Source organism: Andrena cerasifolii, chromosome 5 (genome assembly GCF_050908995.1).
Source record: "Andrena cerasifolii isolate SP2316 chromosome 5, iyAndCera1_principal, whole genome shotgun sequence".
NCBI classification, from domain to species: domain Eukaryota; kingdom Metazoa; phylum Arthropoda; class Insecta; order Hymenoptera; family Andrenidae; genus Andrena; species Andrena cerasifolii.
The window spans coordinates 3,329,835-3,354,654 of NC_135122.1; the positions used below are offsets into that span (position 1 = coordinate 3,329,835).

At 38.2% G+C, this 24,820-nt stretch overlaps 1 protein-coding gene across 1 annotated transcript; it reads right to left on the reverse strand.

The window, feature by feature from the left end:
- Positions 1-14,123: 14,123 nt before the first annotated feature.
- LOC143368772 (uncharacterized) lies at positions 14,124-16,919 on the reverse strand. The gene is made up of 3 exons (XM_076811831.1): positions 16,491-16,919; positions 15,948-16,418; positions 14,124-14,273 (listed from the first exon to the last, which is right to left on the reverse strand). The coding sequence occupies exons 1-3, from the start codon at positions 16,917-16,919 to the stop codon at positions 14,124-14,126; spliced, it is 1,050 nt and encodes a 349-aa protein (XP_076667946.1).
- Positions 16,920-24,820: the final 7,901 nt, after the last annotated feature.

Here is a 24,820-nt window from a genome sequence, read left to right on the forward strand (position 1 = left end):
GGGTGTCAGTGATTTAACTCGTATAAGAGTGTATTTTCTTCGTTTTATTAACGTATTGATAATAACACCACGGTTAAAAATGTGACTGGCAAAGTGTTTGTAATAATCCTGCCAACGATACACGAAACAGACAGTGTATAGATATGTATTATATAATAATAGAGCGTTTGTGTGTTCTTGTAACCTTCGCGTATATAATTAGTATTACGATGTAATGTAGATTACTTTCGAACCGTATTTTGCTGTTTATATCTGTATATAAAAGTTTCACTTCTCGTAAATATACATATCTCGAAATGAAGCAGGCTTCTCTTTTGTCACCCTCCACAGAATAAAGCCAGCTAAGTAGTATGAGCTTCAGAGTTCATCACCCGATGTCTATTTTAAAAATATTTATTCTACCAATTTTAGTATTTGATTGCCTTTTTATCCAAGTAATTTTCTTTCCATTTTCACGCTAAATTAAATAAATAACGAGGCTGAAAAAAAACTAAAAATGCAGAGAACTAAATCGAAGAGTCCTTATAGAAAAAACTGTAAGTGTCCTCAGGTTTTATTTCGAAGGAATATATTTCTTTAAGCTATCTCCATACAGTTATCGTGCACTACGTTTATTAAGGGTGAACACCACTGTGACGGCCGGAAAAGTAAGCCATTCTTAAGATTTTTTTTCAGGAATAATATACAGTTTTCATAGAAAATTTTGATTACTACCTTGAGTACGCTGTCTTAAGAAACTATACTGAAAAAAATAAATAGGAAAACATCCATAAATTTTAACATATTAATTAATCTCCTAGACCCCCCACGCGAGCTGGTCGAAGTTGTAACTATGGAACAGCAGGTCCGAAATCAAATTTATTTTTTTTTTTATAAACTATATGAGTGTAGTTTCTGTTGTACGTACCGATTTCTTAAACAAACTATTTTTGTAAAAATGGTGCGCCTTAGAAGAAAAGTTTCGAAAATCCGCGAATAAGATAGACAGCTCTTCGCGCGTATTTAAAAAAATTGTGTTTGCAATCAAAGAATCCGTACGTACAACGGAAGCTACACTCATATAGTTTATAAAAAAAAAATGAAATTTAATTTCGGACCTGCTGTTCCATAGTTACACCTTCGACCAGCTCGCGTGGGGGGGTCTAGAAGATTAATTAATATATTAAAACTTATGGATGTTTTTCTATTTATTTTTTTGTATAGTCTCTTAAGACAGCGTACTAAAGGTAGGTAATAACAATTTTTTTTTTGAAACGGTAAATTATTCCTGAAAAAATTCTTAAAAATGGCTTACTTTTCCGGCTGCCACAGTGGTGTTACCCCTTAAATACTGCCAGAACTGATTTTATCTTTCAAACTTGAGATTGCAAAGACACATTTATCCTACATGCGTCGTTTAAACAAGATTGGCTAGCAATCCTGGTCAAGTTGTTCGGTCGGACCGTCTTGCCAGGGCCGCGGTTTATGACCGTATTGTCCCGCGAGTCAGCGGTGGAAGGCGGTATGTGCCGATCCGAGGTGACCGTACACCACCCGCTGACAGAGCAATTCAACGGATTATCTTGGAGTGAAAGCAGTCGAAAGTACCAGAAAAACTGCGCGATGTCGATTGCCTCTTAGTCATCTGGCAAACAAATGGTTCCCAAGGAAAGCTTCGAGAGAGCAATTGCCTATCGTAAAAGACGTTCTGAGCGTACCTTTGTCTCGTAAGACGGAACAAAGATTGCATTGAATTTAGCAGATTGGTATAATAATTAATTCTACATATTAGACAAAATTCTCAAAGTACCAACCGCCGATCTAATTCACGAATTAGCCCATAGCGATGCCGGGATGATTGGGTTCCTGTTGATCCGTGAAAACTGCAGGAAGATCAATAGAGCGTTGCCAGGAGAGGATGATAGAGCCGCGGTGATATCCAAGTCAGTATTGTCCAGGAATGATGTCCTTCGACGTTACTTCGTAGCGTGCTCCCATAATGCTTCGTAGAATCCATAGAGGAGGGATTGCTGGCTCTGTAATCTGCGCGGTGCCATTGTGCCCGTCGAATAAAGAGATCTGTCGCGCCCTCACCGTTAAAGAGAGACCATTAAATCCACGAGGCTGATTTTTTTTCTCGAAATTCCCGGGTGATGGGGGCTCTTTAAACCTACCGATCATGAATTCCCCCGTTCTTTTGTAGCTGTAATAAGGCTTACCAACCGTCCTCGCGGGGGTTCTCTCGTTAAGTTTACATGTTACGCTCTTTGGCAGAACGCTCGGGACTTTCGGTGGATGATGGGCACGATCCTTGGAAATTCAGGCAAAGTGTATCTTCGACGAATCGGTCGCTAAACATATAAGGAATAATTGGATCATAGACAGATTCAGTTTACAGTTGAATTCAGTTGCTTCTGTATTGTAAATTAGAAATGGTAACTGAGCTGGATTAATCGAAGATGCACAGTATTTATTTGGTTAACGCGTCTGAAAATGATATGCAAAGAATCTGATGTAACAATTTCGTGACATGGAAAATTAAATTTTCGTGTTAGGTATATTTCCCTTTCCAGATCGAATTATTTTTTTTGAGTAAGGGAGAGGGGGTAAACACGAAATAATAAATACAAACGATGCTCCCTCTCCACTAGCTAATAGTTTAGGTCGTATCCAACGCCGGACAGAAAGTAATAAATGCAGAACACTCATGTTATTCGAGATAAACACAATTTATTATTTTCAACATTTTTCTAGTAATATTTTGTTCATTTTCAATTGCATGTAATTACTGTTGAATTAATGATACAATTGCTTTTTTTTAAACTGAAATAAAGCACTTTTTTAGTAACATTTTGTGACCAAGGCGTTGCTTGAATCTTGATTCTAACCTCTGAAATAAATTCTTTTTTATTTTATGATGCCGCGGGGTACTGACGAACAAATCGGATGGGGTAGAGCCCTCCCTGCGACATAAAAATTCACGCTTCCTAGCAGGCTCGGACACTGTATGTGGCTATTAATTAAATTGTACAGGAATACAAGATCGCTGGTTGTCCTGCGAGCCGTGAGACAAAAAACTCAGAGGCATTTCCCTAACTGGTAAGACGCGAAACGCAAAAAAGTATGCTGAACTTTTTCAACCATATACTTCAGGCTGACAGTGCTCGGGGACCATATCTGCGACGCATATTACCACGTTTGAATCAGTGCTCCTTTAGCTACAGATTCGTACCGAGAACATAAGAATACACCAAACTGGTATGAACTTATAGCTTTTTATACACAGTGGTGTCAATCCGGGCAAGTTGTTACGCAAGACAAGGGGCATGTTGTTGCATACGGAAAGGGGCATGTACCACAATTGTAAAAGAAAAAGATGAAATCAGAAATTTTAACAAACACGTATGAGAATCCATACGACAGGAACAACTGTTAAAAGAAAAAACGAAAAGTAAAAAATCGAAACCTAAAAAGATTTTATTAAAAAGTTTTAAAAAGGAAACTGATGACATAAAAATAAAAAAAGCATACAGTAAAGAAAAGGCCGATGAGAAATAAAACCACCACAAATAATAGACACGAGTCCCCGCTTGAAACGGACGACGATAATTAGTGCAACTGATTTCAGTAGTTTTTTTATTATTTTTAAAATAGGTTTTTTATTGTATATTTATTGTAATAGATTCTTACCATTAATAAATTTACTTTTGTCCAAGGAAATATAATTATATTACTCATAATAAGCCTCGTTTCGTAAAATTTCATCCTGTAAGAACTTGCCCCGTATTGCGTAACAACCAGCCCCTACTCGGGGCACGTTGATACAACATGTCTCGACCTTCAAAATGGCTTGTTTCGAAGTCATGGTTTTCGTTTAATTACATGCGATAGTATTGAATATGGCATGCAAAAAAAAATATTTTTATTTTTTTTATTAATTTATTTTTTTATTAATTTACAATACACTACCACATTAATACGAAGTAAAATTACAGATTTTGTAATGATAACGGGTAATAGCTAAACGCAAACTGCCATTTATTTTTTGTTTAAAATTTATAGGGGAGACCGGGGCTAGTTGTTACATTTTTCAGTTTTTTTTTATAAAAGTAAAAATAAAAAACTGAAAAATGTAACAATACTCTATAGTTTCAAGTGTTCGACGTTATGTCCTCGCCATTCCTCTTTGTGGCATAGGAATTCGATTGACAACGCACTTGAGGCACATCAAGGCATCGGATATCCGAAAAGGTCGCGAAGGTCCAAATCAAAAAATCCACTTAGCGTCTGTGGCTGCTGTTTTACGTCTTCCTGGCTGGGATCGATCGTCGAAAAGAACGGCTGCACGTGCGAAAAGGCTGGATACACCTTCGAAATATCCGAGTGCGCCGTTGCAGGAAGCAATTTCACAATTTTTCTTCGTGACTTTGTCATCTTCGCTTTGCTATTCGCCGAGCCGAAATACAATTTTCCCGACGCGCTGGATAAGAAAGTGTCTGGGGAGAAAGAGAGAGAGAGTGAGAGAGAGAGAGAGCTCTCTCGAGTGTAGCACCATAGTCCTTTATTGACGTGTCTTCGAAGAATTTTCAGAATCGCTTTCTCCCGTGGGAAGCTTCCCCTTGTCGCGTCACACGTATCTATCTTCGCGCGCGCGCGTGTGTGTGTACGTGTCTGTGGCCATTGCGTATCGTTGCGAGATTTCTAAAAACCAACTTTGTCTTGGTCAAATCGTAATTCGGTGGAATTTCAAATTCGAAATATTAGGTGATAGGGTAAACTGTACAATGATTGGCACCCTAAGCGGAAATCCCAATTTGAATGTCTATATTTTTTTATGAAGCTTTTATATGGTCTTAATTTTCATTTATTATCACTGATCGTGGATTTCTCATTAAAATAAAACATCTTGAGTAACTGTTAAGTCTAGTATTTTAAAAATATTCAATGAAAAACAAAAATAGGCATAAAAGTACAATCATTGGCACCCTAAAATTTGAGGTTGTATAGAAAAGCATATGTAGTTAAAAACGAAGTTTAAAGTGTTTAAACAGACTATTTAATTCACTGTTAAATACCTACAACAGTTAGTAGACCTATATTTCAATACATTACTTAGTTATAAAGCAACAAAATATACTTAACTACCCCTTATCAAAATTTTAAGAAAACGCCTAAAACTCAGCCCTTTCCCCACATTGTGGTGTTGCCAGATGTAAAATGTGTAGTTCAACTACTGGGCTCTGCAGTGTTGTAGTGAAAGAAAAATAAGAAATTGTAAAAAAATACTTTCTAAGCTTGTACTTTTTGATATTTGACTTTTTAATCAGGAGTGCCAATGATTAGTGTAGTGCCAGCATTAGTGCAGTTTACCCTACCTAAGTTTGGTGAAACTACCCACTTGAACTGTATTAATATGAATTTTTGGACGCTTTAATAATAGTTCTTTAATTTTCTGATTAAGAATACAGACACTTAAATTATCCTCACCTGTGCCTTCTTTTTTCTTATTATTTATGTGTATTCTATTCTTTAGCACTTAGAACCAGGAAAAAGAAGACTCGTTATAATATTAGTAAGTACGTTGATCAGTTTGGGACTCCATCTCGAAAACGTAAATTTAATTTAGAGAATAGACTCCAAAAAATATTTGCTACCATGGTAAAGTTAAAACTTTTCATTATTTTAATAATTACAAATGATGACAGTTATTGGTACACAAAAATGTTAGATAACGAGTCTTACTGATAAATCCTATCTAAAAGTTATTTCTCCAAATATGTGATTCACAAACGTGCTGATTTTCCACTTTAAAGTCCGAATCTGTGAAAACTCTGTCTTAGGCATTTAGTAATCAAGAAATAAGATCATCCTTAATGCAAATCTTAAACGATAACAGGAGATATGGCACGATGTGATTGATTCGTATGACTGGAGTGTGAGGGGGAGAGAAAATATATCGAGCGAGGGGAAACGGATTGCGTATGGTCAGACGCGTTTGCGGACCAATTTGACCAAATAGTGCAGGTATATTACCGTACGCAGTTATTTCGCAAATGGTTTAGATTAGGAAGAACTTTAGAAACGTTCACGCATTTAATGTTAATTCTATTTCCGGCTCGGAAAATACACCTACGATTATCCCTTTTAGAGAAGTATTTACCTTTTCTAGTAAGGGTATCGTACTAATATATACTTATGTCATAATATGAAGGACCTTTAGTTGTATTGTAAAGAGAGTTCTAACCCAAATTTGAGTTTTGCATTCAATACACGTTCAGAGTGGTACGATAGACGTTCAATACACGTTCAGAGTGATACGATAGAGTTCAATACACGTTCAGAGTGATATGATAGACATTCAATTCATTTCAGCGTGGTACGATAGATGTTCAATAGATGTTCAGAGTGGTACATTAGACGTTCAATGCACGTTTAGAGTGGTACGATAGATGTTCAATACACGTTCGGAGTGGTACGATAGACGTTCAATACACCATACTACTTTTGACTGGCGCCATAGGTGTATTGAATGTCTATCGTACCACTTTGAAAGTATATTGAACGTCTATCGTACCACTTTGAACGTGTATTAAACGTCTATCTATATATGATTTATCCTCGCCGGATCATCTAAACTCAGAAAGTGAAGAAGATTCTGTTAATATATGAGTTTATCCGGTTCGGGAGCGAAGGGTTTTTCAAAAAATTGAATTCTGACAAAATGGCGGCCGTTTACCGCAAAATCATGATTTTTCGATATCTGAATTGTTCGTTTTTCGTGAATTAAAAATAGACTTTTCATCAGAAACAAAAATCCTTCGTTCACGACCCAGATAAATTCATATACTCACAGAATCTTCTTCACTTTTCGATTTCAGATGATCCGACTCGGAGAAATCGTGCTCACCGCTAAAAAAACAGCTTCCGGGAGAATGGCTGTAATTCGTTCATTTTTTAATATTCTCCTATAACAAAATTGCTGAGAGTTGCTGAACATATGTACTTTTAAAATAAGCAAATAGTTGTAAAAAATACAAATTAGATTTTCCGTCAAAAATTCGCGAAAGTCACGTTTTTTTCGCCCGCCAACTAGGCATGACCCCTTAATGAAAGGCCGCTGTGGACTTGAAGATAGCGAGTCGTGAGAAAGCGTGAAAAGCGTTCAAGAGAAGTAGAAGGAGGGGAATCGTGGTAGAAGGACAATCGAGCAAACAGAAAATGGTGCTTTTACCATTAGGTAAACAATCGCGGGTGTAGCCAGGAGTCGCGCTGTAGCACAATATCGCCTCGATATCTCGTAAACGACAAACATCTGTGGGATAATAACCGTGAAAGCTCCGGGAGAGCACGTTCCGGGAACATCGGATTTCTTCCAGAAGAAACGTCCCGCGTAGAGCAGTCCCAATATTTCCTCGTGCTTCTCGGTCCGCGTAGTTCCTCTGCAAATCTCTTATCTTACACATCTGTTACAACAGTAAAATTTTATTTCCACGGTAGCACAGTGGGGCATTTCGGATCGAAACGCTGCACGAAACCTTTTCTGACTGAAATCATATATTTATCGCTTATTTTTTCTTTTCATTCAGTTAGGACATATATTTGTAGCCTTGTTCGTACAGAATAATTAAAGATACTTGTTTATTTAATTGTGTTTGTAAATAATTTTTGGGGAACATTTCAAAAGAACAGTCATATAAAAATTTAATAATTATAACATCTTTATTTGTGTTACTTTAGAAATTTTAACAAACATATTTTAATTAATTTGCGATACGCGCCAGATTCTTTCTGAGGACTCCTCCACTGACTGTGTACAAATTGCTGATAATGTCGTGTACACTGTATATAGAAAGAAGCCTCGTTGCTTTCCATGTGAAAATACTTCAATTCCTTTGAATTTCAATGGCAACAAAGGCGTTTTTGTAAAAGAAAAACGCGTACTCCTTCTCCACTCTCTAACTATCCCAGTAGCGGCTAAGTAGCAGCGAATTTTTCCTGTATGTTAAAGCTAAGGTTTCACCCTTTCCAAAGCGACCAGTATGAACACTGAACTCCACTAAACTCCCATCCAAAATAAATAATGAAAATGGAGGACATCCAGCGAGGTATAATTCCAAAAATATCAGAGATATCAAAATCAAATTTGCCACAATCCCACAAAAAATTAGTTGAATTAAGCGAACAATAAAACTATAAATAACAATTCTAGTTCTGAAGAGTTTCAAGATCGTCCTCTTACCAAACATTACAAACCCTATAAAAAAATATTGAATGTGAAAAACAATCGTGCTGCATTATGACCCAACTCAACTACTTACCTGTAAACAAAAATCTGCAGCACAGCGATATTTCTGTAAAAGGACTTAGTGCCACGTTTCGACCTGAAATTCCGCACTGTGGGTAGTTCGCGTGTTCAAAATGCTTCCTAGTTAAACTTTGGAGCTATTTGGAGGTATATCATGAAAATCTGTTGAATTTTTCTGCACTCGGTGTCTATTTTCATTATTCTCGAATAATAAAAAAAATAGCCCATTTTCCGCGAGAAATTTCAGATATATTTATCCCGGGAACATAAAGACTCATTTTTTTAAAAATCATGTTGATTTGTTGTTGTAAATTTCGATTTCGATGATGGGAATAGTAAGATTTCTGCGTTGGAACGGTTTGAAAGTCAGTGGACTCATGGGAGCAGAGCAGTAATTCGCGTGAAATCGCTGTGATGGTATGAGGGAGGGGGCAGTGTCCACAGGTTTTACTTTATCTCGGGGTATTAGAGTACGATTGGCCCACGAAGCCGAAAATTGCTTTGACCCGACCCCAAGGATGTCCCTGTTCGTCACCAGACCTCATCCTTTCGACCGTTCTCTCGACACATCCCCGTGGATCAATTGATTCCTTCGGCAATCTCTCTTCTGCTCGAAAACCGGGGATTTCTTTAGTAACCGTACCAAGATAAACGTAGAATTTTTCATACGTAGGCGCTCGTCGATTCTTCTTAGCGCGTAATAGACGCAACAGGACAATTGCAACAAAACGTAAGGATAATAAAATGTGATACGCGGGAGCTGAATATGGAATGGGGTTGATTTAACTGTAAACTGAATCGGATTTGGGGGGCTCTAGACCGGAACCTCCCCTTAAGGGGGTATACCCGTTTGAACCCTCGGAAAATGTATACATTTTGTGGATTTTTTTACAAGTCAACGGTTTGATGCAGATTTCCCGTTTTTTAACTATGTTTACATAGTATTATGAACTACTTATAAAAAAAGTTTCAGTTAAAAAACTATTGTTTTTCGGAAGTTACGGATACATGTCCGAAAGTCTCTCGATTTTAGACGGCTAAACGGTGGCCCTAAAAACTCGCGCTACGTTCAACCAATTTACTTCAAATTTTGCATGCAGAATCATAATAAGATTCCGCATCGTCCAACGAAGGCGATTTTGAAAATTTTGAAAAATAAAGAAATGGTGAGAGATCAAAGGTAAAGTTAAATTTTTCTAAGAGAAAAATCCACCTTTTTTCCTTTATAAATAATAAACGGGGAATCGAAATAAAAAAAGCCTTCGTTGGACGATGCGGAATCTTATTATGATTCTGCGTGCAAAATTTGAAGTAAATTGGTTGGACGTAGCGCGAGTTTTTAGGGCCACCGTTTAGCCGTCTAAAATCGAGAGACTTTCGGACATGTATCCGTAACTTCCGAAAAACAATAGTTTTTTAACTGAAACTTTTTTTATAAGTAGTTCATAATACTATGTAAACATAGTTAAAAAACGGGAAATCTGCATCAAACCGTTGACTTGTAAAAAAATCCACAAAATGTATACATTTTCCGAGGGTTCAAACGGGTATACCCCCTTAAAGGGCGATTGGGCACGTATGAAACATACCGTTGTTCTCGCCTCGAGTCACTCTAACCATCCACAGAGTTGCGTTCCAATCGGTGAGTGCGGATCCGCGGTGTTCCCTTGTAAGACAAACAGTGGGGTTTTACAGAAACAATGAAAATCGGTCGCAATAAGTTTTCCAACCGAGGCCACATTAATTATCGTTATCGCGCACAGCATCGTGCACTCTTCTCGGAAGTACCTAATCTCCCCTCTCGGTGGAAATTCAAGTCGAGGGGGATCGAAAATACATTCCCAGTCGGCGCGGCTAATAAAAATCACGCTGGGATAGGGCATAATTACAGGAGGAGCGCGGAAAGAGACAGAGGAAGGTCCTGAAAAAGAGGAGCAGGAAGGTGAGAGGGGCGAGGGAGAATGGGGTGGTTGGATTCAACCATCCCAGAAATCCGCATTCACGTAAAGGAGGATCAGCCGCGGAAAAGCATCTTACACCGAGTCTACGATATCTAATTCCCAAGGAGTTCTTTGATATATGTGGTCCCACCCATGGTAGGCTCGTTCGGTCGCGTTGCAGAAGAGAGAGTCTATACAAAGGGAGAAATAAATATCGCGGTAATCTCGGGGATCTGCTTTGTGGGACACACGAGGATCTTCGACGTCTTCGTCAGCGGTGCACACCGGGAAATGTACGCTCGTTGACGGTTTACTTTTGACGCACGCCTGCGTCGCGGCGCTTACGATGCTCTGCTTCATCGTGCGGATATATAGATAGATGAACAGATGGTTAGATGAACAAATGATGGACAGATAGATAGCTATGTACATAGATACATGGACAGATAAGTAGATGAACCCATACAGCACACTTCGTGGCGGCAACGTTGCAGGATGGTTGCAGTAACCTTGCGGTGTTGCATGGTTGCAGCGCAATGTGGATGTAACGTTGCTGCGACGTTGCCGCGCAACATTGCACGGGGCCATTCGGTAACTTTGCTGCAACGAGAGTGTGCTGTATGGGAATAGGTAAACAGATAGGTAGATACAGTGAGGGACACCCTTTAAGACAGAATAACTTGTTTAAAAATTGGTCGAAGCGACTTGAGACTTTTTGAGAAGCTAGAAGGATTAGTTTGCTGGGTGAAGTGTTTCGTCGTTTTGAAAAAAATTGTAATTGGTTGGAATAGCGAAGAAAATAGCGAAGGTTGTTTCTCTAACTTTTCTATCTGAGCTTGTAATGAAAAGTTAAAAATCCTGTTTATGGATTTATGTAAGTTTAAATTGTATACCTAAATGCTGAAAATTTCATCGAAATCGGTTAAAGAAGCGATAAGATAAGAAGCAGTTAAAGTTGGTGGAAATCACAGTTTTCGGCCTACAACTGTAAAAAAAATCTAAAGATTCTTACATATTTCGAGGCCTGTCGTTTGTTTCTGCATCGACCGTTTTCGATGAAATTTTCAGCATTTAGGTATACAATTTTAATCTACAAAGGGGTCATCCTTAAATTACGTAAGGCTTTTTGGGGAGGGAGGGAGTCGCGAATTTTTTAAGTTTTCTTACAAGGGAGTGGGGAGTCAGGTTGCGTCTTATTATCAGGTTACGTAATATTCTTTAACCTAATTTTCAATAAATACAAATTCTAACATTAATGTTCCAGAAAAGGAGTTTTAGTTTAAATTTCCCGAACCCGAATTAAGCGATTTACCTATATAAACCTTTAAAAGAATTTTAGTAGCTGAAAAAGTTAAATGTAAAAAATATTACGTAAGCAGGGGGTTGGAATATCGAATCATACGAATTCTTATACTGGGGGAGGGAGGGGGTTGGCATACCGAGTCTTACGAATTCTTATACTGGGGGAGGGAGGGGGTAAGAATTCGCCAAAATTACCCTTACGTAATTTAAGGACGGCCCCAAAGGGGATTTTTAAACTTTCATTACAGGCTCAGACTAAAAAATTTAAAAAACGACCTTCACTCTTTTCTTCGCCATTCCGAACAATTACAGTTTTTTTCAAGAGCGACGAAACACGTCACCTAACAAACTAATCCCTCTAGCTCTTCAAAAACGTCAAAAGTCGTTTGGACCAATTTTAAAAAAGTTATTCTGCTGGATAGATAGATAAATATATACGTAATCAGATTGGGTAGTTGCACGGATAAATAGACAAATAGATTTATTTCTTAAGGACAAAAACAATGGCAGTACAAATTATCCATACCCAGTAGACTGTATACAATCACAAAACACTAACTTCAAAAGAATCCAAACAATTCATTACTCGATCTTCGAGGGTGCATGGACAAAATACAGCAACGAGGAACTCGAGAAAAGTAAGAAAAAACAACGGAAATCGAAATGCCAGGATCCCCCCAAGCAGGATGCCACGTAACGTATCTGCTTGTATGATTATTAAAAGGAAAGAATCGCGGGACGCACACAGGAGACGAAAGCACCGGGACGAAGGGAAACTAATTTCCCCGGAAATCAAAAGCATCCAGTTGTCCACGACGGAGAAACGGGTATCCCTTTTGATCGGCGTCGTCCACTCGCGGCGTCCGTTTTTTCCAACAGACTTGCAGCACCCTCGTTTGAGAGACCGTTGTCAGAAAAGTGTCTTCTTCGTCCTTTTTGTCGAGCGAGACGGGGAAAATGGCTAACGCGTCCTGCTAGTCGTTTATGCACTTCCGCTCGGCTGGGTATCGGGTACGCCCGTTTCGACTTCCCCTTCAAAGGAAACCGCAGTACAGAGACGGTCAGTCTCGTCTAATGATGTGGTCGAACTTTCTGCCGGCCCTGGATCGACGTGTCTCCACATTTTGATTGTTGTCGCCACGTCTACGAGCATTTCGCTCTCACCGCCTCTCGCCCTTTTTCGCCCCCTTTGTGGTCCCCGCGCCTGCACCGCGGGAGAAATATCTATTTTCTGGATTGCTGCTTGAATCGAGGCGAGAGAAATTTCTTTTCTGGGCAGAGAATCTCACAGATGATTTAATGAAATTGCGTGGACGAGAGGGGAAGTGCTGATAACAAAGTGCGACAAAATTTGACTTTTTTTTTGGGTTTGTAATATTCAATAGCTGTTTTTTTATAGGTTTTCGTGCTCTGAAAAAGAATCCGCAAACCGTTTGTCGCCATCACCCTCAGTTTTTGAGAAATTTGATTTTGAAAAAGAACTGCAAATTTTCAAATTTGAAGTACTTTTGTGTCGAAACGATGATACTTATTTGGTTGCTTGTTGCGTTAAATTATTCTATGAACCCTCCCGAATACAACGCTATAAGTTATTATTGGATTATGAACATTTAAATATGTTTAAACATCAATCAAAGGGAAAAGGACACCCGAAATGCACCCATTTTTGAAGATATATTTCAAGTTATTTCCAAAACTAAGGGTCCAGGAGGAAATCTGACTATTCCACGCGATGCAGCAGATATTTTTCCTTCGGAAAGCATCAACAGAAGTGGTAAGTCACGTTTTGTTTTCAACACAGAAGCGAAATAGTTTGGCAAAACGCGCGGCGCGGACAGTGGTTGTCACGCGCGTTACGCGATTCTGTACCGCTGAGCGGCAGTGGCTCGCGCGCCGACGTTGAGTACCACTGTCGACGCCGCACGTTTTGCCAAACTATTTCGCTTCTGTATTGAAAACAAAACGTGACTTACCAGTTCTGTTGATGCTTTCCGGAGGAAAAATATGTGCTGCATCGCGTGGAGCAGTCAGATTTTCTCCTATACCCGTAGTTTTGGAAATAAATTGAAAGATATCTTCAAAAATGGGTGCATTTCGGGTGTCCTTTTCCATTTGGACGATGTTTAAACATATTTAAATGTTCATAATGCAATAATAACTTATATCGTTGTATTCGGGAGGGTTCATAGAATAATTTGGCGCCACAAGGAACCGAATAAGTATTACCGTTTCGACACAAAAAATGTTCGAAGTTGAAAATTTGCAGTTTTCGTCAAAATCGAATTTCTCAAAAACTGAGGGCGATGACGACAAACGGTTTGCGGATTCGTTTTCAGGGCACGAAAACATATAAGAAATGGCTATTGCATGTTACAAATCCAGATGGCTGTCGAACTGTGTAACATGAATTCTATTTTCTTCCCGTTTTGTTCCGTTTTGATAATTTCATTGCAATTTTATTCAAAGTAGATTCAGTTACTTGATAAGTGATTTGAAGCAAGTGAAGAAGTCGGAAATGGATGATGCAAATATTTTTCTTGGCTGATACCTTCAATATACCTCTCGAAAATTATTGGGGTGTTGGATCGCCTAGTGAGTTACAAGTGATCGATTTCGGAATCGGAAAATGAGAACACTGGGGGCGTGGAGCTGCTGAAAATTTTGTCGTCTTCGTCGTGTAAGCATTGGGAACGCTCGAATTTGCACGTAGAACCGCGTTTTAGACCGCGCTCTGATAGTTTTCTGACCTAGATATGACGTATTTTATGAAAATTTACTAACTTATTTCTCGTACAAAAAATAGCAAAGATATGTATATCAAATCATTTCTCAAGTCCCTGCATATGAGATTGCAGTGATTCCCAACCTGTGGGTCCCGAAGTGTTTTCTGGGGGGTCACCAGGTTTTTTAGTTTTATTAAGTTAGAATTATATTCTGAAATACTTATTTTTATTATGTTCTCTTTTTCTTATTAAATTTACCTTATCTTACACTAGCTTAAAGCATCCGGCGTTGCCTGGGTAAAACTTTGATTGTCACGGATTGTCAAGGGGTGAAATAAGGGGGGAGGGATGGGATGTCTAGATTTCATGATAGTCCACATTTTCCGTAGGGTTCTAGAGAGTAATTATGCAAAATTTGATCTAGATCATTTAAAAAAATCGGGATATAAAGTATCCTATATGTTATTCTTGATTCTAGACTACGTTTGTACAAATTTTCAGAAAGATCCGTTGCGTAGTTGCGACGTGATTGAGTAACAAACATCCAAACACAGTTTCGCATTTATTATATTAGTATGATGGGGGGGGGGGGGGGTTGACAGGTTATTTAAATATTATAAAAGGGGATCGCGAAACAAGAAAGGTTGGGAACCACTGTGATATTGCTTACTTAAAAAATTTGAAAGGAAAATCATCAAAAACTACCTCTATCCATTTCCAATATCCAATCAACATTTTTTAACTTTTTGAGTATACTGTATCATGTTTGCAGTTCGGTGAATTCAAAATTTTCTCGTGTAATCTACACGAGAAAATTTTGAAATAAGTACTACTGAAACTTGGTGTTACTACATAAAAGAAAAGAAAGAAAAGGAGAAAGGATACCAAGAGGCGATTACTATCGCAACATGCTTCTGATTCTGCTCATTAAAGCTCAATTCTCGTGTAATCCGTTAAAAAATTTAGGATTTTTTTTTAAAGAAAAGTGTAACACATAGCCCGATCACCATAACGAAACAATAACGAAACGAAGTGCCGACAATGTTGTTTTAGAGCAGGGATGCACAGGGAGCCGCTGTTAGCGCCTAGCTGCGAGCAACCCGCCTGTCCCGTTGCTAAGGTTGGAATCGATGAGGCGAACTGCAGTAGTGTACGTGTATTTGGTATGACTTGAACCCAGCTATATACACTACTGCAGTTCTCCTCATCGATTCTAACCTTAGCAACGGGACAGGCGGGTTGCTCGCAGCTAGGCGCTAAAAACGGCTCCCTGCGCAGCCCTGCTTTAGAGCGACAAGGAGTGTCATTCGAAAGCTCCGTTGGCGATTGTAATCTGAGAACAGAGTCGGAGCCTGACTTTGTCAAAGTTGGGCCAAAATGACCCTGCATTCGTCGTACGAGTGTTAAACAAAAATATATAATGCGAGGGTGTACAAACGCGTAGAGCTCAACAGACTCGGATTTTTATAAAATTTACTAATATGGAGTCGGTGTTGGAGTCGGCATATATTTTTCCGTCTCCGACTCCGGTAATCAGACATTCCTTCTGAACTCCGACTCCTCAGCCCTGCTTTTTACCCTGTTTTGCAGTTATCTTTAAAAAAATCCTAAATTTTTAAAGCGATTACACGAAAATCTACACTTAAAGAATTTCGAAATGATTAAGGCAATAACAATCCCAACATATGTAATACGAACATGTCGACCACGTCTTCGTCGTCTTCCCTCGCGCCTGTGCCTCGCAGGATTCTGCAGCCGCCTTAATTTGATATTCGCCCTCCTCTCAGTTAGAATAAGGTTCTCAGTGAACTTCTTCACCGCCACGTCCACTCTTCGATTAAGCGAGTCGTCCGAATAACTGCTGTCCGTGTTGAAGTCGTAAGTTGGCAGTTGGTCCATTCCTCCCCCGCGGCACTTTTCTTCTTCCGAGCTCCTTACGTTGCCTCCCTTAAAGTATTCCTCTGACGCGCGAGGCTGATCCCGAGAGAAATCGGTTAAGATCCCAGAATCCAACGATTCGGTGATGCGTCTGGAATAGTTTAAAAGATCCGGAGTAGAGTTCCTGTGGTAACAGCAAACTGTGAAGGAATTCACTAAAGCCTCGTCGAGAAATGTTCGGTTCCGGCACATTTTATGGCCCCCGAACAAATCGTCGTTCGATGAAAGTTTCTTCATTGGCGGGTTTCTGAAATTGCAATCGTACGACACGCTGGCGTCCATGGAATAGGTCTGAAGGAATGCGCTGATAGAGGTCTCTTGGGAGGAGTAGAATTTCGACAGAGAAATGTTGCTGGCGGAGCAATACTCGATCGAAGAGGTCGGTGTGCACTCTTGCTCCCGCAAAGAGGTGTAGTAGCTACATTGAGACTGACTTAGATCTGGGTTTGAGATGTGGGTCAGACTGGTCTCCATACTCTTCAGCGTTGCGTTCAAAGTGTGGCTGCTCGATTCCTGATGCGTGGCTACCGCCGATCGAATTGATCTCGATCTTCTCAGGCTCTCGGGCACAGAGGGACTCATCCTCGTTCCTGAACAGGACTGTGTAGTGTGCAGGATGTTCCTTGGTTTTTCTGAGCCAGTGGGAAGATCGGTTTCTAGGTCGATCTCGTTAATCGAAAAGTAATCGTCGTAGTCCTCTTCCAGTCTCCTCTTCACGTTTCCAAGGATCATTATCTCCGAGGTTTTATCCTCGACAAAGTAATTCTTGGGCGTGCACAACAGGTCTGGGATTTCCGGAGATGTTAGACTGCAGACGCTAGAGCTCTCGTTGAAAATGTGCGGCGAATTTTTCCAAGGGACCGATTGCAGGTCTTTGGCATCGTTGCATTTGCTGTCGCACAAAATTACTTGGGGCTCATTTCTAAGTTTACTTTTACGCTCTTTAGGACTCGTTGCCACATGATAGTTTCTGGTATTTTCCAAGTGACGAGCTTTGGGGAAGGTTTGAAGACCCGACCGCTCGCTACTTTTGGTTTTCCTGATCCTAGAATTGTCTTCAAAGCGGGGAGAATTTTCTTCATCGCTGGATGACAAGATGAAACGAGTGTTGTTGTGCTTATGTTTTGATGAACTTTTCACTGTCCTTTTACTCTTCGGATTCTCTGACGTTTCCTTCCCCTTATGCCGTGACTTAAATGCCTCAAGGTTCGTCTTGCTTTTCTCGCCATCGAAATTCACGTTGTTAGCTTTGAAAATGGTTTTAACGTCTTTGGAGTATGAGGTCCTCGTTGGGATGAATGTCAAATTCTCCTTATCACTGCTTTCTTTGTTCTTCTTAGACTTCTTACGGCGAGATTTGCTTCCTCTAGATGTTTGAATGCACACACTCTTCTTCGATCTGCAGATTAATGGATCGTCAGACTTGGAACCGGTGTGTTTAGAAGCCTTCGACTCGCTTGATAAAAAAATGCAATTGGTGGGACTTTCTGCGGCCAAACTCGACCGTGACGTCGATTCATCTCTATTCTGGCTAACTGGAGCACTGCCAGGGGAGAAGTATGCCTCCCTCTTCGTGTCCTGGGTACTTTGATTACCATCAGTGTTCCACTTGCGAGGTGAGATTGAATTTGAAGAATTTTTTAGCGAAGCTTGAAAATCGTGCAACATTTCGACCGAAGGGTGCTGGTCTCTGGCAAACCATTCGTTCTTGGTCAGAGTCTTAGAACATCTCGAGATCATCGAGGCAAAGGAAGTAAAAGAGAAGACACTCCACTTGCCATGTTTATTAGGAACTGGTTCCCACGAAACGAACAAATAACTTCGATACCTGAAAATAATCGTGATACTTTGATTAGTCAGAAGGGATGGTGGGATTTTTGGACCCCAAGTAGTAAAGTTTAAGGGGGGAGCCCTATTTAAGACGCTAGGAATAAGGTGATTCTTGGGATTTTTTTTCTGAGAAACTGTTAAGCGGATCTTTTCCAAACTTTCAGGGTATTTTAGTTCACATTCCAAGAATAAAAATTATTTTTAACTTTTTAGTGCAATTTTATTTTTTGAAGACGGTTTTAATTTTTAATTTTTTTTTTATTTTCTACCAAATCTGTGATTATTTAGTTAAAAATTACAAATCCAACTAGATTCTTTTTCTAATGTCGGTAAAAAAAAAGTTAGATCATCTGTAGAAATACCTTCGAGCTAAAAATTATTTTTAACTTTTTAGTGCAATTTTATTTTTTGAAGACGGTTTTAATTTTAAATTTTTTTTTTTATTTTCTACCAAATCTGTGATTATTTAGTTAAAAATTATAAATCCAACTAGATTCTTTTTCTAATTTCTCGGTAAAAAAAAGTTAGATCATCTGTAGAAATACCTTCGAGCTAAAAATTATTTTTAACTTTTTAGTGCAATTTTATTTTTTTGAAGACGGTTTTAATTTTTTTAATTTTTTTTATTTTCTCCCAAATCTGTGATTATTTACTTAAAAATTACAAATCCAACTAGATTCTTTTTCTATTTTCTCCGTAAAAAAAAGTTAGATCATCTGTAGAAATACCTTCGAGCTAAAAATTATTTTTAACTTTTTAGTGCAATTTTATTTTTTGAAAACGGTTTTAATTTTTAAATTTTTTTTTATTTTCTACCAAATCTGTGATTATTTAGTTAAAAATTACAAATCCAACTAGATTCTTTTTCTATTTTCTCTGTAAAAAAAGTTAGATCATCTGTAGCAATACCTTCGAGCTAAAAATTATTTTTAACTTCTTAATGCAATTTTATTTTTTTGAAAACGGTTTTAATTTTTAATTTTTTTTTTTATTTTCAACCAAATCTGTGATCATTTAGTTAAAATTACAAACCCAACTAGAATCTTTTTCTATTTTCTCTGTAAAAAAAAAGTTAGAACATCTGTAGAAATACCTTCGAACTACATTAAGATACCGTTGCAGAAGCTTCGTAACCTCCACAATATTCCAAAACGGCGGATTACTCTTCGTGCTCTCATCGTTCGCACGACGCAAACCAATCGCACAAATTTTCGGCGCTGTCGGCGCATGGAAATTTACAGCTACACTTTTGATTCCAGGCTCTCCGCAAGTACAGCACTCGTCGCATTCTTGATTAGGAAGATATTTCGTTGTGAACCGCGGGGACCAATTTTTGCGATTGCGCGGGCGCGGAAGTAGACGATCCGCCTGCTGGAAGTTGCTCTTCAGTCGTTCGATGTACAAAGAGGCCATTTCTACCTTTCCTTCTGAAAAACGGTAGGTTCTTTTTTCCTTTGGACAGAAACAACCCCTTCGGGACAATGGCACGTGTTCCATACGTAAAACGTGTTTCTATGCTTCGAGAATTTGTTCATCTTTCGCCTCGTGTCTGACGACTCAATCCTCGAACACTGGCATCGGGGTAAACGGATACTCGTGATTAATTGAAACCATTTCCTGCCGCGTTGTTGGAATATGTTTTGGGAGGTTAGTTTGCGAACCGATGAAATCACATTTTGGCCGTCATCGAGTTTCCAGCCGAACGTGATCCATCGCGACAAATGAACTCGCGACCGCGGGGATTGTTTTGGGCACTTCCGTCACCATGACATTGCGCGCAAACGCCCGGCAGCTTGCTTCTCGTATTTCCGTCCGATTCCACGCGCGTAAATAATATAATGTAACACAACAGCACAGTGTAAAATACCAATAAAATCGCAACTATCCCGATGTTGAATGGAATACATATTTCAACGCGATTCCTCCTCGTTTTTTCGGCGCTGAACCATAAAATTGCTCCAATACGGCGCTGAACCAAAAATTGGAATTTCTTGGTAGAACAACTGTTAAGGGGCCATGCTCAGTCAGGAGGCTGAAAAAAGGGTGGTCTTTGGAAATTTTTTACTCCGAAGCTATAACACATTTCTGTAAAAATCTTTTTACCTTTTAAGGATTGCATCTAGTACCGTGCGTCGTAATTTTTTTATTTGAAAATATTTATGAATAACTAAGTTATTGTCCATCACTCGAAGGCTCTCTTTAAAAAAAGGCTTCTGCGGTGACCACTGGTGCTCGAAAGTCGATCATCTAAAATAAAAAATTCAAAAGAATTTACTTATTATATTATATTATCTAGTATTTGAACGAAGGGTTTTTTTATCCGATGCTTAGTTTTCTTTTAATTGACGAAAATCAGGCAGGATTTATGATAAAAATTGAAACTTTTACTTTAAACATCAGCCATTTTTTCCCAAATCAATATTTCGAAAAATCCTTCGTTCAAATACTAGATAATATAACGTAATAAGTAAATTCTTTGGAATTTTTTATTTCAGACGATCGACTTTCGAGCAGCAGTGGTCACCGCAGAAGCCTTTTTTTTAGAGAACCTTCGAGTGATGGACCATAACTTAGTTATTGATAAATATTTTTTAATAAGAAAAATACGATGCACGGTACTAAATGCAATCCTTAAAAGGAAAAAAGATTTTTTGAGAAATGTGTTATAGCTTTTGAGTAAAAAATTTCCAAAGACCAGTTTCATAAATATTTGACAATTGTATCAACAATAAAACTGGTCTACTCTTTGTTAAATTCTACTGTTGCGTTGAATTAAAGTCGTCTTCGTTTCACAGGCGGGAATGTGTTTTCCTTTTCCTTGGAATAAAAAATATATTTAAAAAAAATGATGTTAAAGGATTTTATTTAAAATGCACCAAAAACCTGAAAAAATATTCTTTTATTGTGCTACAATTTCGATGGTGTTTTTCACTTTAAATAAAATCGTGGGGCAGGATATTTCATAACAGAATATGAATCAATTTAATACAGAATCAAGCGTCGGAATGAATTTGTTGTGAGATAACCTGCGTCACGATTTTATTTAAAGTGAAAAAAAACACTATCGAAATTGTAGTAGGTACAAGACAAGAATTATTTCTTAGTTTTTAGTGATGTTGGCGACAGTTTCGAGGACAGGAGACGTAAGGCATTGAGACCTCCAGTAGTATATGCTCTAAGATTTATTGATGGCTGGGAAATTTTTTCACCCCCTCGTTTTTTTTCACAATGTTGTATTGTCATCCAAACTTTGCAGACCTGCAATGATAGAAGTGGGTTAAAATTGAATTTTTACATTTGAAACAAACATACATACAAACAGAGAATCGAAGCTGAATAAAATCGTTTAATAAAAAAATCATTTAAAAAAATAAACTAGATACACGAGTTTTATAATGGTTGACATTCGACAATACTTCCAGGCTATTAAATCTGAATTCTAAAGTAAAGTAGTAGACAGTAACAAACAGAATAATGAAATACAAAGAAACGTGACGAAAGCAAGGTAGAATTAATTTAAAATCAAACTTGATTCTGCGGTAATGTTAACGTTAAATTATATTGTATAAAGGAGACGAAATGTTGAAGCTGTAAAAAAGATTTGTTTGCGCGGGTGATGTTGTGTTTCGCCGTGTATCGAGTGTTGTTGAACAGCCTGTAGGGATGCACTGGCTAAATGCATTTGCGTCTCTGTAATCAAAGGGCCATTATCGCGCTGGCGAAGGAGCTAATGGAGAGCTATGAAATTCCCTCTGTGATACACCCTGTCCGACGATCGTCGTAATGTTAAGTCATGTGCACTGGAATGCTTCATCACGCAGTACAGGTAGTTACTAGACGTATTTAATAATGCCTCGTATCGTCGCTGTCGAACCATGCTCCTTTTGCGAAAGGTAAATTAGCAGCTACGTGCTTCTCTAACGCATTCGAACGATTTGCCGGTGTCGATTTATTCATTTCTCTGATAACGATAACAGGAAGAATATTTCTTTAGCTTATTCCCAGCACGAAAAAGTGTTTGCGTAAAAAATAATGCGCGTAAAGAAAGTTTATGATTGACATTTATTTACTGACAAGGGGAGGACACCATGCGGTAGACACCGATTTTGAGGAGCCTTGGCACGATGGATATATGTCGAAAATAAGTAAATAGGTGTCCGAGCGTTTTTTGTCAAGGGGCCTTAATAATATTTACATGGAAATTATTAAAAATTTCATAGTGGTCGTGGGGTTTTTAATGGGTAAAAATCCCGCACTACCCTGGCGCCCCCGGGGGATTCCCCTCTGAAGGAGTCGAGGTGCCTTTTGAAGATTTCCCCAACTTAAAAAAAATTTAAAAAAAAAATTATAATTATTATAATATTTATTTATTTTATTATTATAATAATTTAATTATCATTGTTATATTACATACATTTATTACGTCACCAAAATTTCTAAATATATTCTATTTTTAAAGAACAAATTAAGAAAGCTCATTTTATCCCGAGGCTCACTCATGTAAGGAGGTACACCACTGTGACGGCCGAAAAGTAAGCCATTTTTAAGAATTATTTTTCAGGAATGATATACAGTTTTCATAGAAAATGTTTTGCCTATCTTTAGTGCGCTGTCTTAAGAGGCTATACAAAAAAAATAATTAGGAAAACATCCATAAGTTTTAATATATTAATTAATTATCTAGACCCCCCACGCGAGCTGGTCGAAGGTGTAACTATGGAACAGCAGGTCCGAAATCAAATTTAATTTTTTTCATATAAACTACATGAGTGTAGTTTCCGTTGTACGTATCGATTTCTTAATAACAGCGCACTAAAGATAGGCAAAAAATTTTCTATGAAAACTGTAAATTATTCCTGAAAAAAATTCTTACAAATGGCTTACTTTTCCGGCCGTCACAGTGGTGTTCCCCCTTAAGCTGGGTCTCCCCTACATACATATACTACACTTACTTCTTGTCGCATAGGGATATTTTTGTTATCATTCACCTTTTCAACATTCTTGTGGCCATCATATAACTACTTGTATGCATGTAAGAATTACAAAGAAGGGATTGAAAATTAATCGCATCTCAAGTTTCACCCAACAGGTACCAATAACGGTAGTAATCATAAGACACTATGCGTGGTGTCCCACAGACATCCGTGCAAACTGCCAGCGTGTTCTACAAGGCTAGAAATAAGGCCACAATGTCATATAAATGTAGCTTCATAAATGCTTTATTAAGAAGTTCTAAAACAGTATGAACTGTGCAGGAAACGCTACATACCTATTGTGTGGAAATGGATTCGCATCGGTCAGACACAGGACAAAAGGAATCCGAGTAGCGTAGGTAATTGAAAACGAATATTGGGGAATACTGTATTATGTGGTACTATTCAATAAGGAAACCATTATCCATATTGTGTAACATTATCATCCGCCCAAAATCTGTAAACGAAATGCATGTCTGCATATCCTAAATTCGAAAATACTTTTAGCATGATGAGGATCATAAACTGTTACTTCACGAGTTACAACGCAACTGAGATTAAATTCCTACTAAAGTAAGTCGCACTAAATCGTTCCGGAACAGTAAGCCCCGCTTGGATCAACCAGTAACATAAATGAAGGGAAAGGGCAGAGATGGGCGGAATTTTTATTTAAATAAAATAAAGAATAAAAGTTAAAAAATTACTCGCCATGTGTCGGATAAAGCAACCTCGGGTTAACGAACAAGTGACGAATAATCTTTTCAACTCTCATTCGTTATTCGAAATTTTATTTAAATAAAAAGTTTGCCCATCTCTGGGTAAGGGGCAAAAAGGGTGATAGTCCATTTTTCGTGATTTTGCGCTTCATAGCGAATTTTGTTGGTGCAAATGGGACTACAGAACTATCAAATCGCAAAGGGTCATAAAGTTCAAATGCCCCGGAAGATAATGTTAAAGATTTGGTATACTCGTTAAACACAGGAAATGTCCACTCTGAACTGGAACAAAACACGCAATGTCCCCACTATTTGCCTAATCCAGCGAAGCCCAGGTGGGCGGTCCGAGGGCGCTAGCATCCATAGCGTCTTCTATGTGCTGCGTGGAAGAGGGTGCTCGAAGTCAATGAAGCGGCGGGCATGCCACGGATAGGGAAAACTATCCGCATCTGGCCCGCCAGCCGTCGACCTGCGGCCCGCCTGAACAGTGGCATATATCTTTTGAACTGTAAAAGATATCGGAATGAATTTTACGCCAAAAAATAGGATAAAGTTATCCCTTTCTAATGTTGTATAATTTTATATTTTTTACGTTTATTTATTTTTTTCATTTCTGTTAACTTAATTATGATAAAAAAATTTGAAAACAGTTTATTTGGTTCTTTATTTAATACCCTTTTAAGTGGTTTCTAATACAATTGTTTAATCGTTCGTCGATTACGACGATCATTTTTTTAAATTTTCATACATATACCTGTTTATATTATAATATGAAATATATATAATACTGTGTATATATTACTAATAAACAGTACACCAAATTTAAAAAAAAAACGTTTTATTGTAAATCAATGTCAGGAATATCAAATTTAGCCCATAAATTAAAATTCTTGGATTAGTTATATTTATGTATTTAATACTGCGGCCCGCGTAGTGTAGTAGGTTTCCACTTGTGGCCCACTTCGGACAAAAGGTTGCTCACCACTGCCCTAGATAAGGTAAGGTAAATTTAATAAGGTAAAATAATTTAATAAAGTTCAGAATATAATTCTAACTTAAATATTATTAATTAGCTTAATAAATATATTAAATTCGCATAAAGATATTTAATATA

Excerpts from the sequence above, each read along its gene's own strand:
- LOC143368772 (XM_076811831.1), bottom strand. The coding sequence starts at position 16,919 with ATGATCCTTGGAAACGTGAAGAGGAGACTGGAAGAGGACTACGACGAT. Across the intron at positions 16,419-16,490 it reads CCCAAGAGACCTCTATCAGC|AAACTTTCATCGAACGACGA; the intron begins GCATTCCTTCAG and ends CCGCCAATGAAG. Across the intron at positions 14,274-15,947 it reads GACGAAGACGTGGTCGACAT|GTCAGAAAACTATCAGAGCG; the intron begins GTTCGTATTACA and ends CGTCATATCTAG.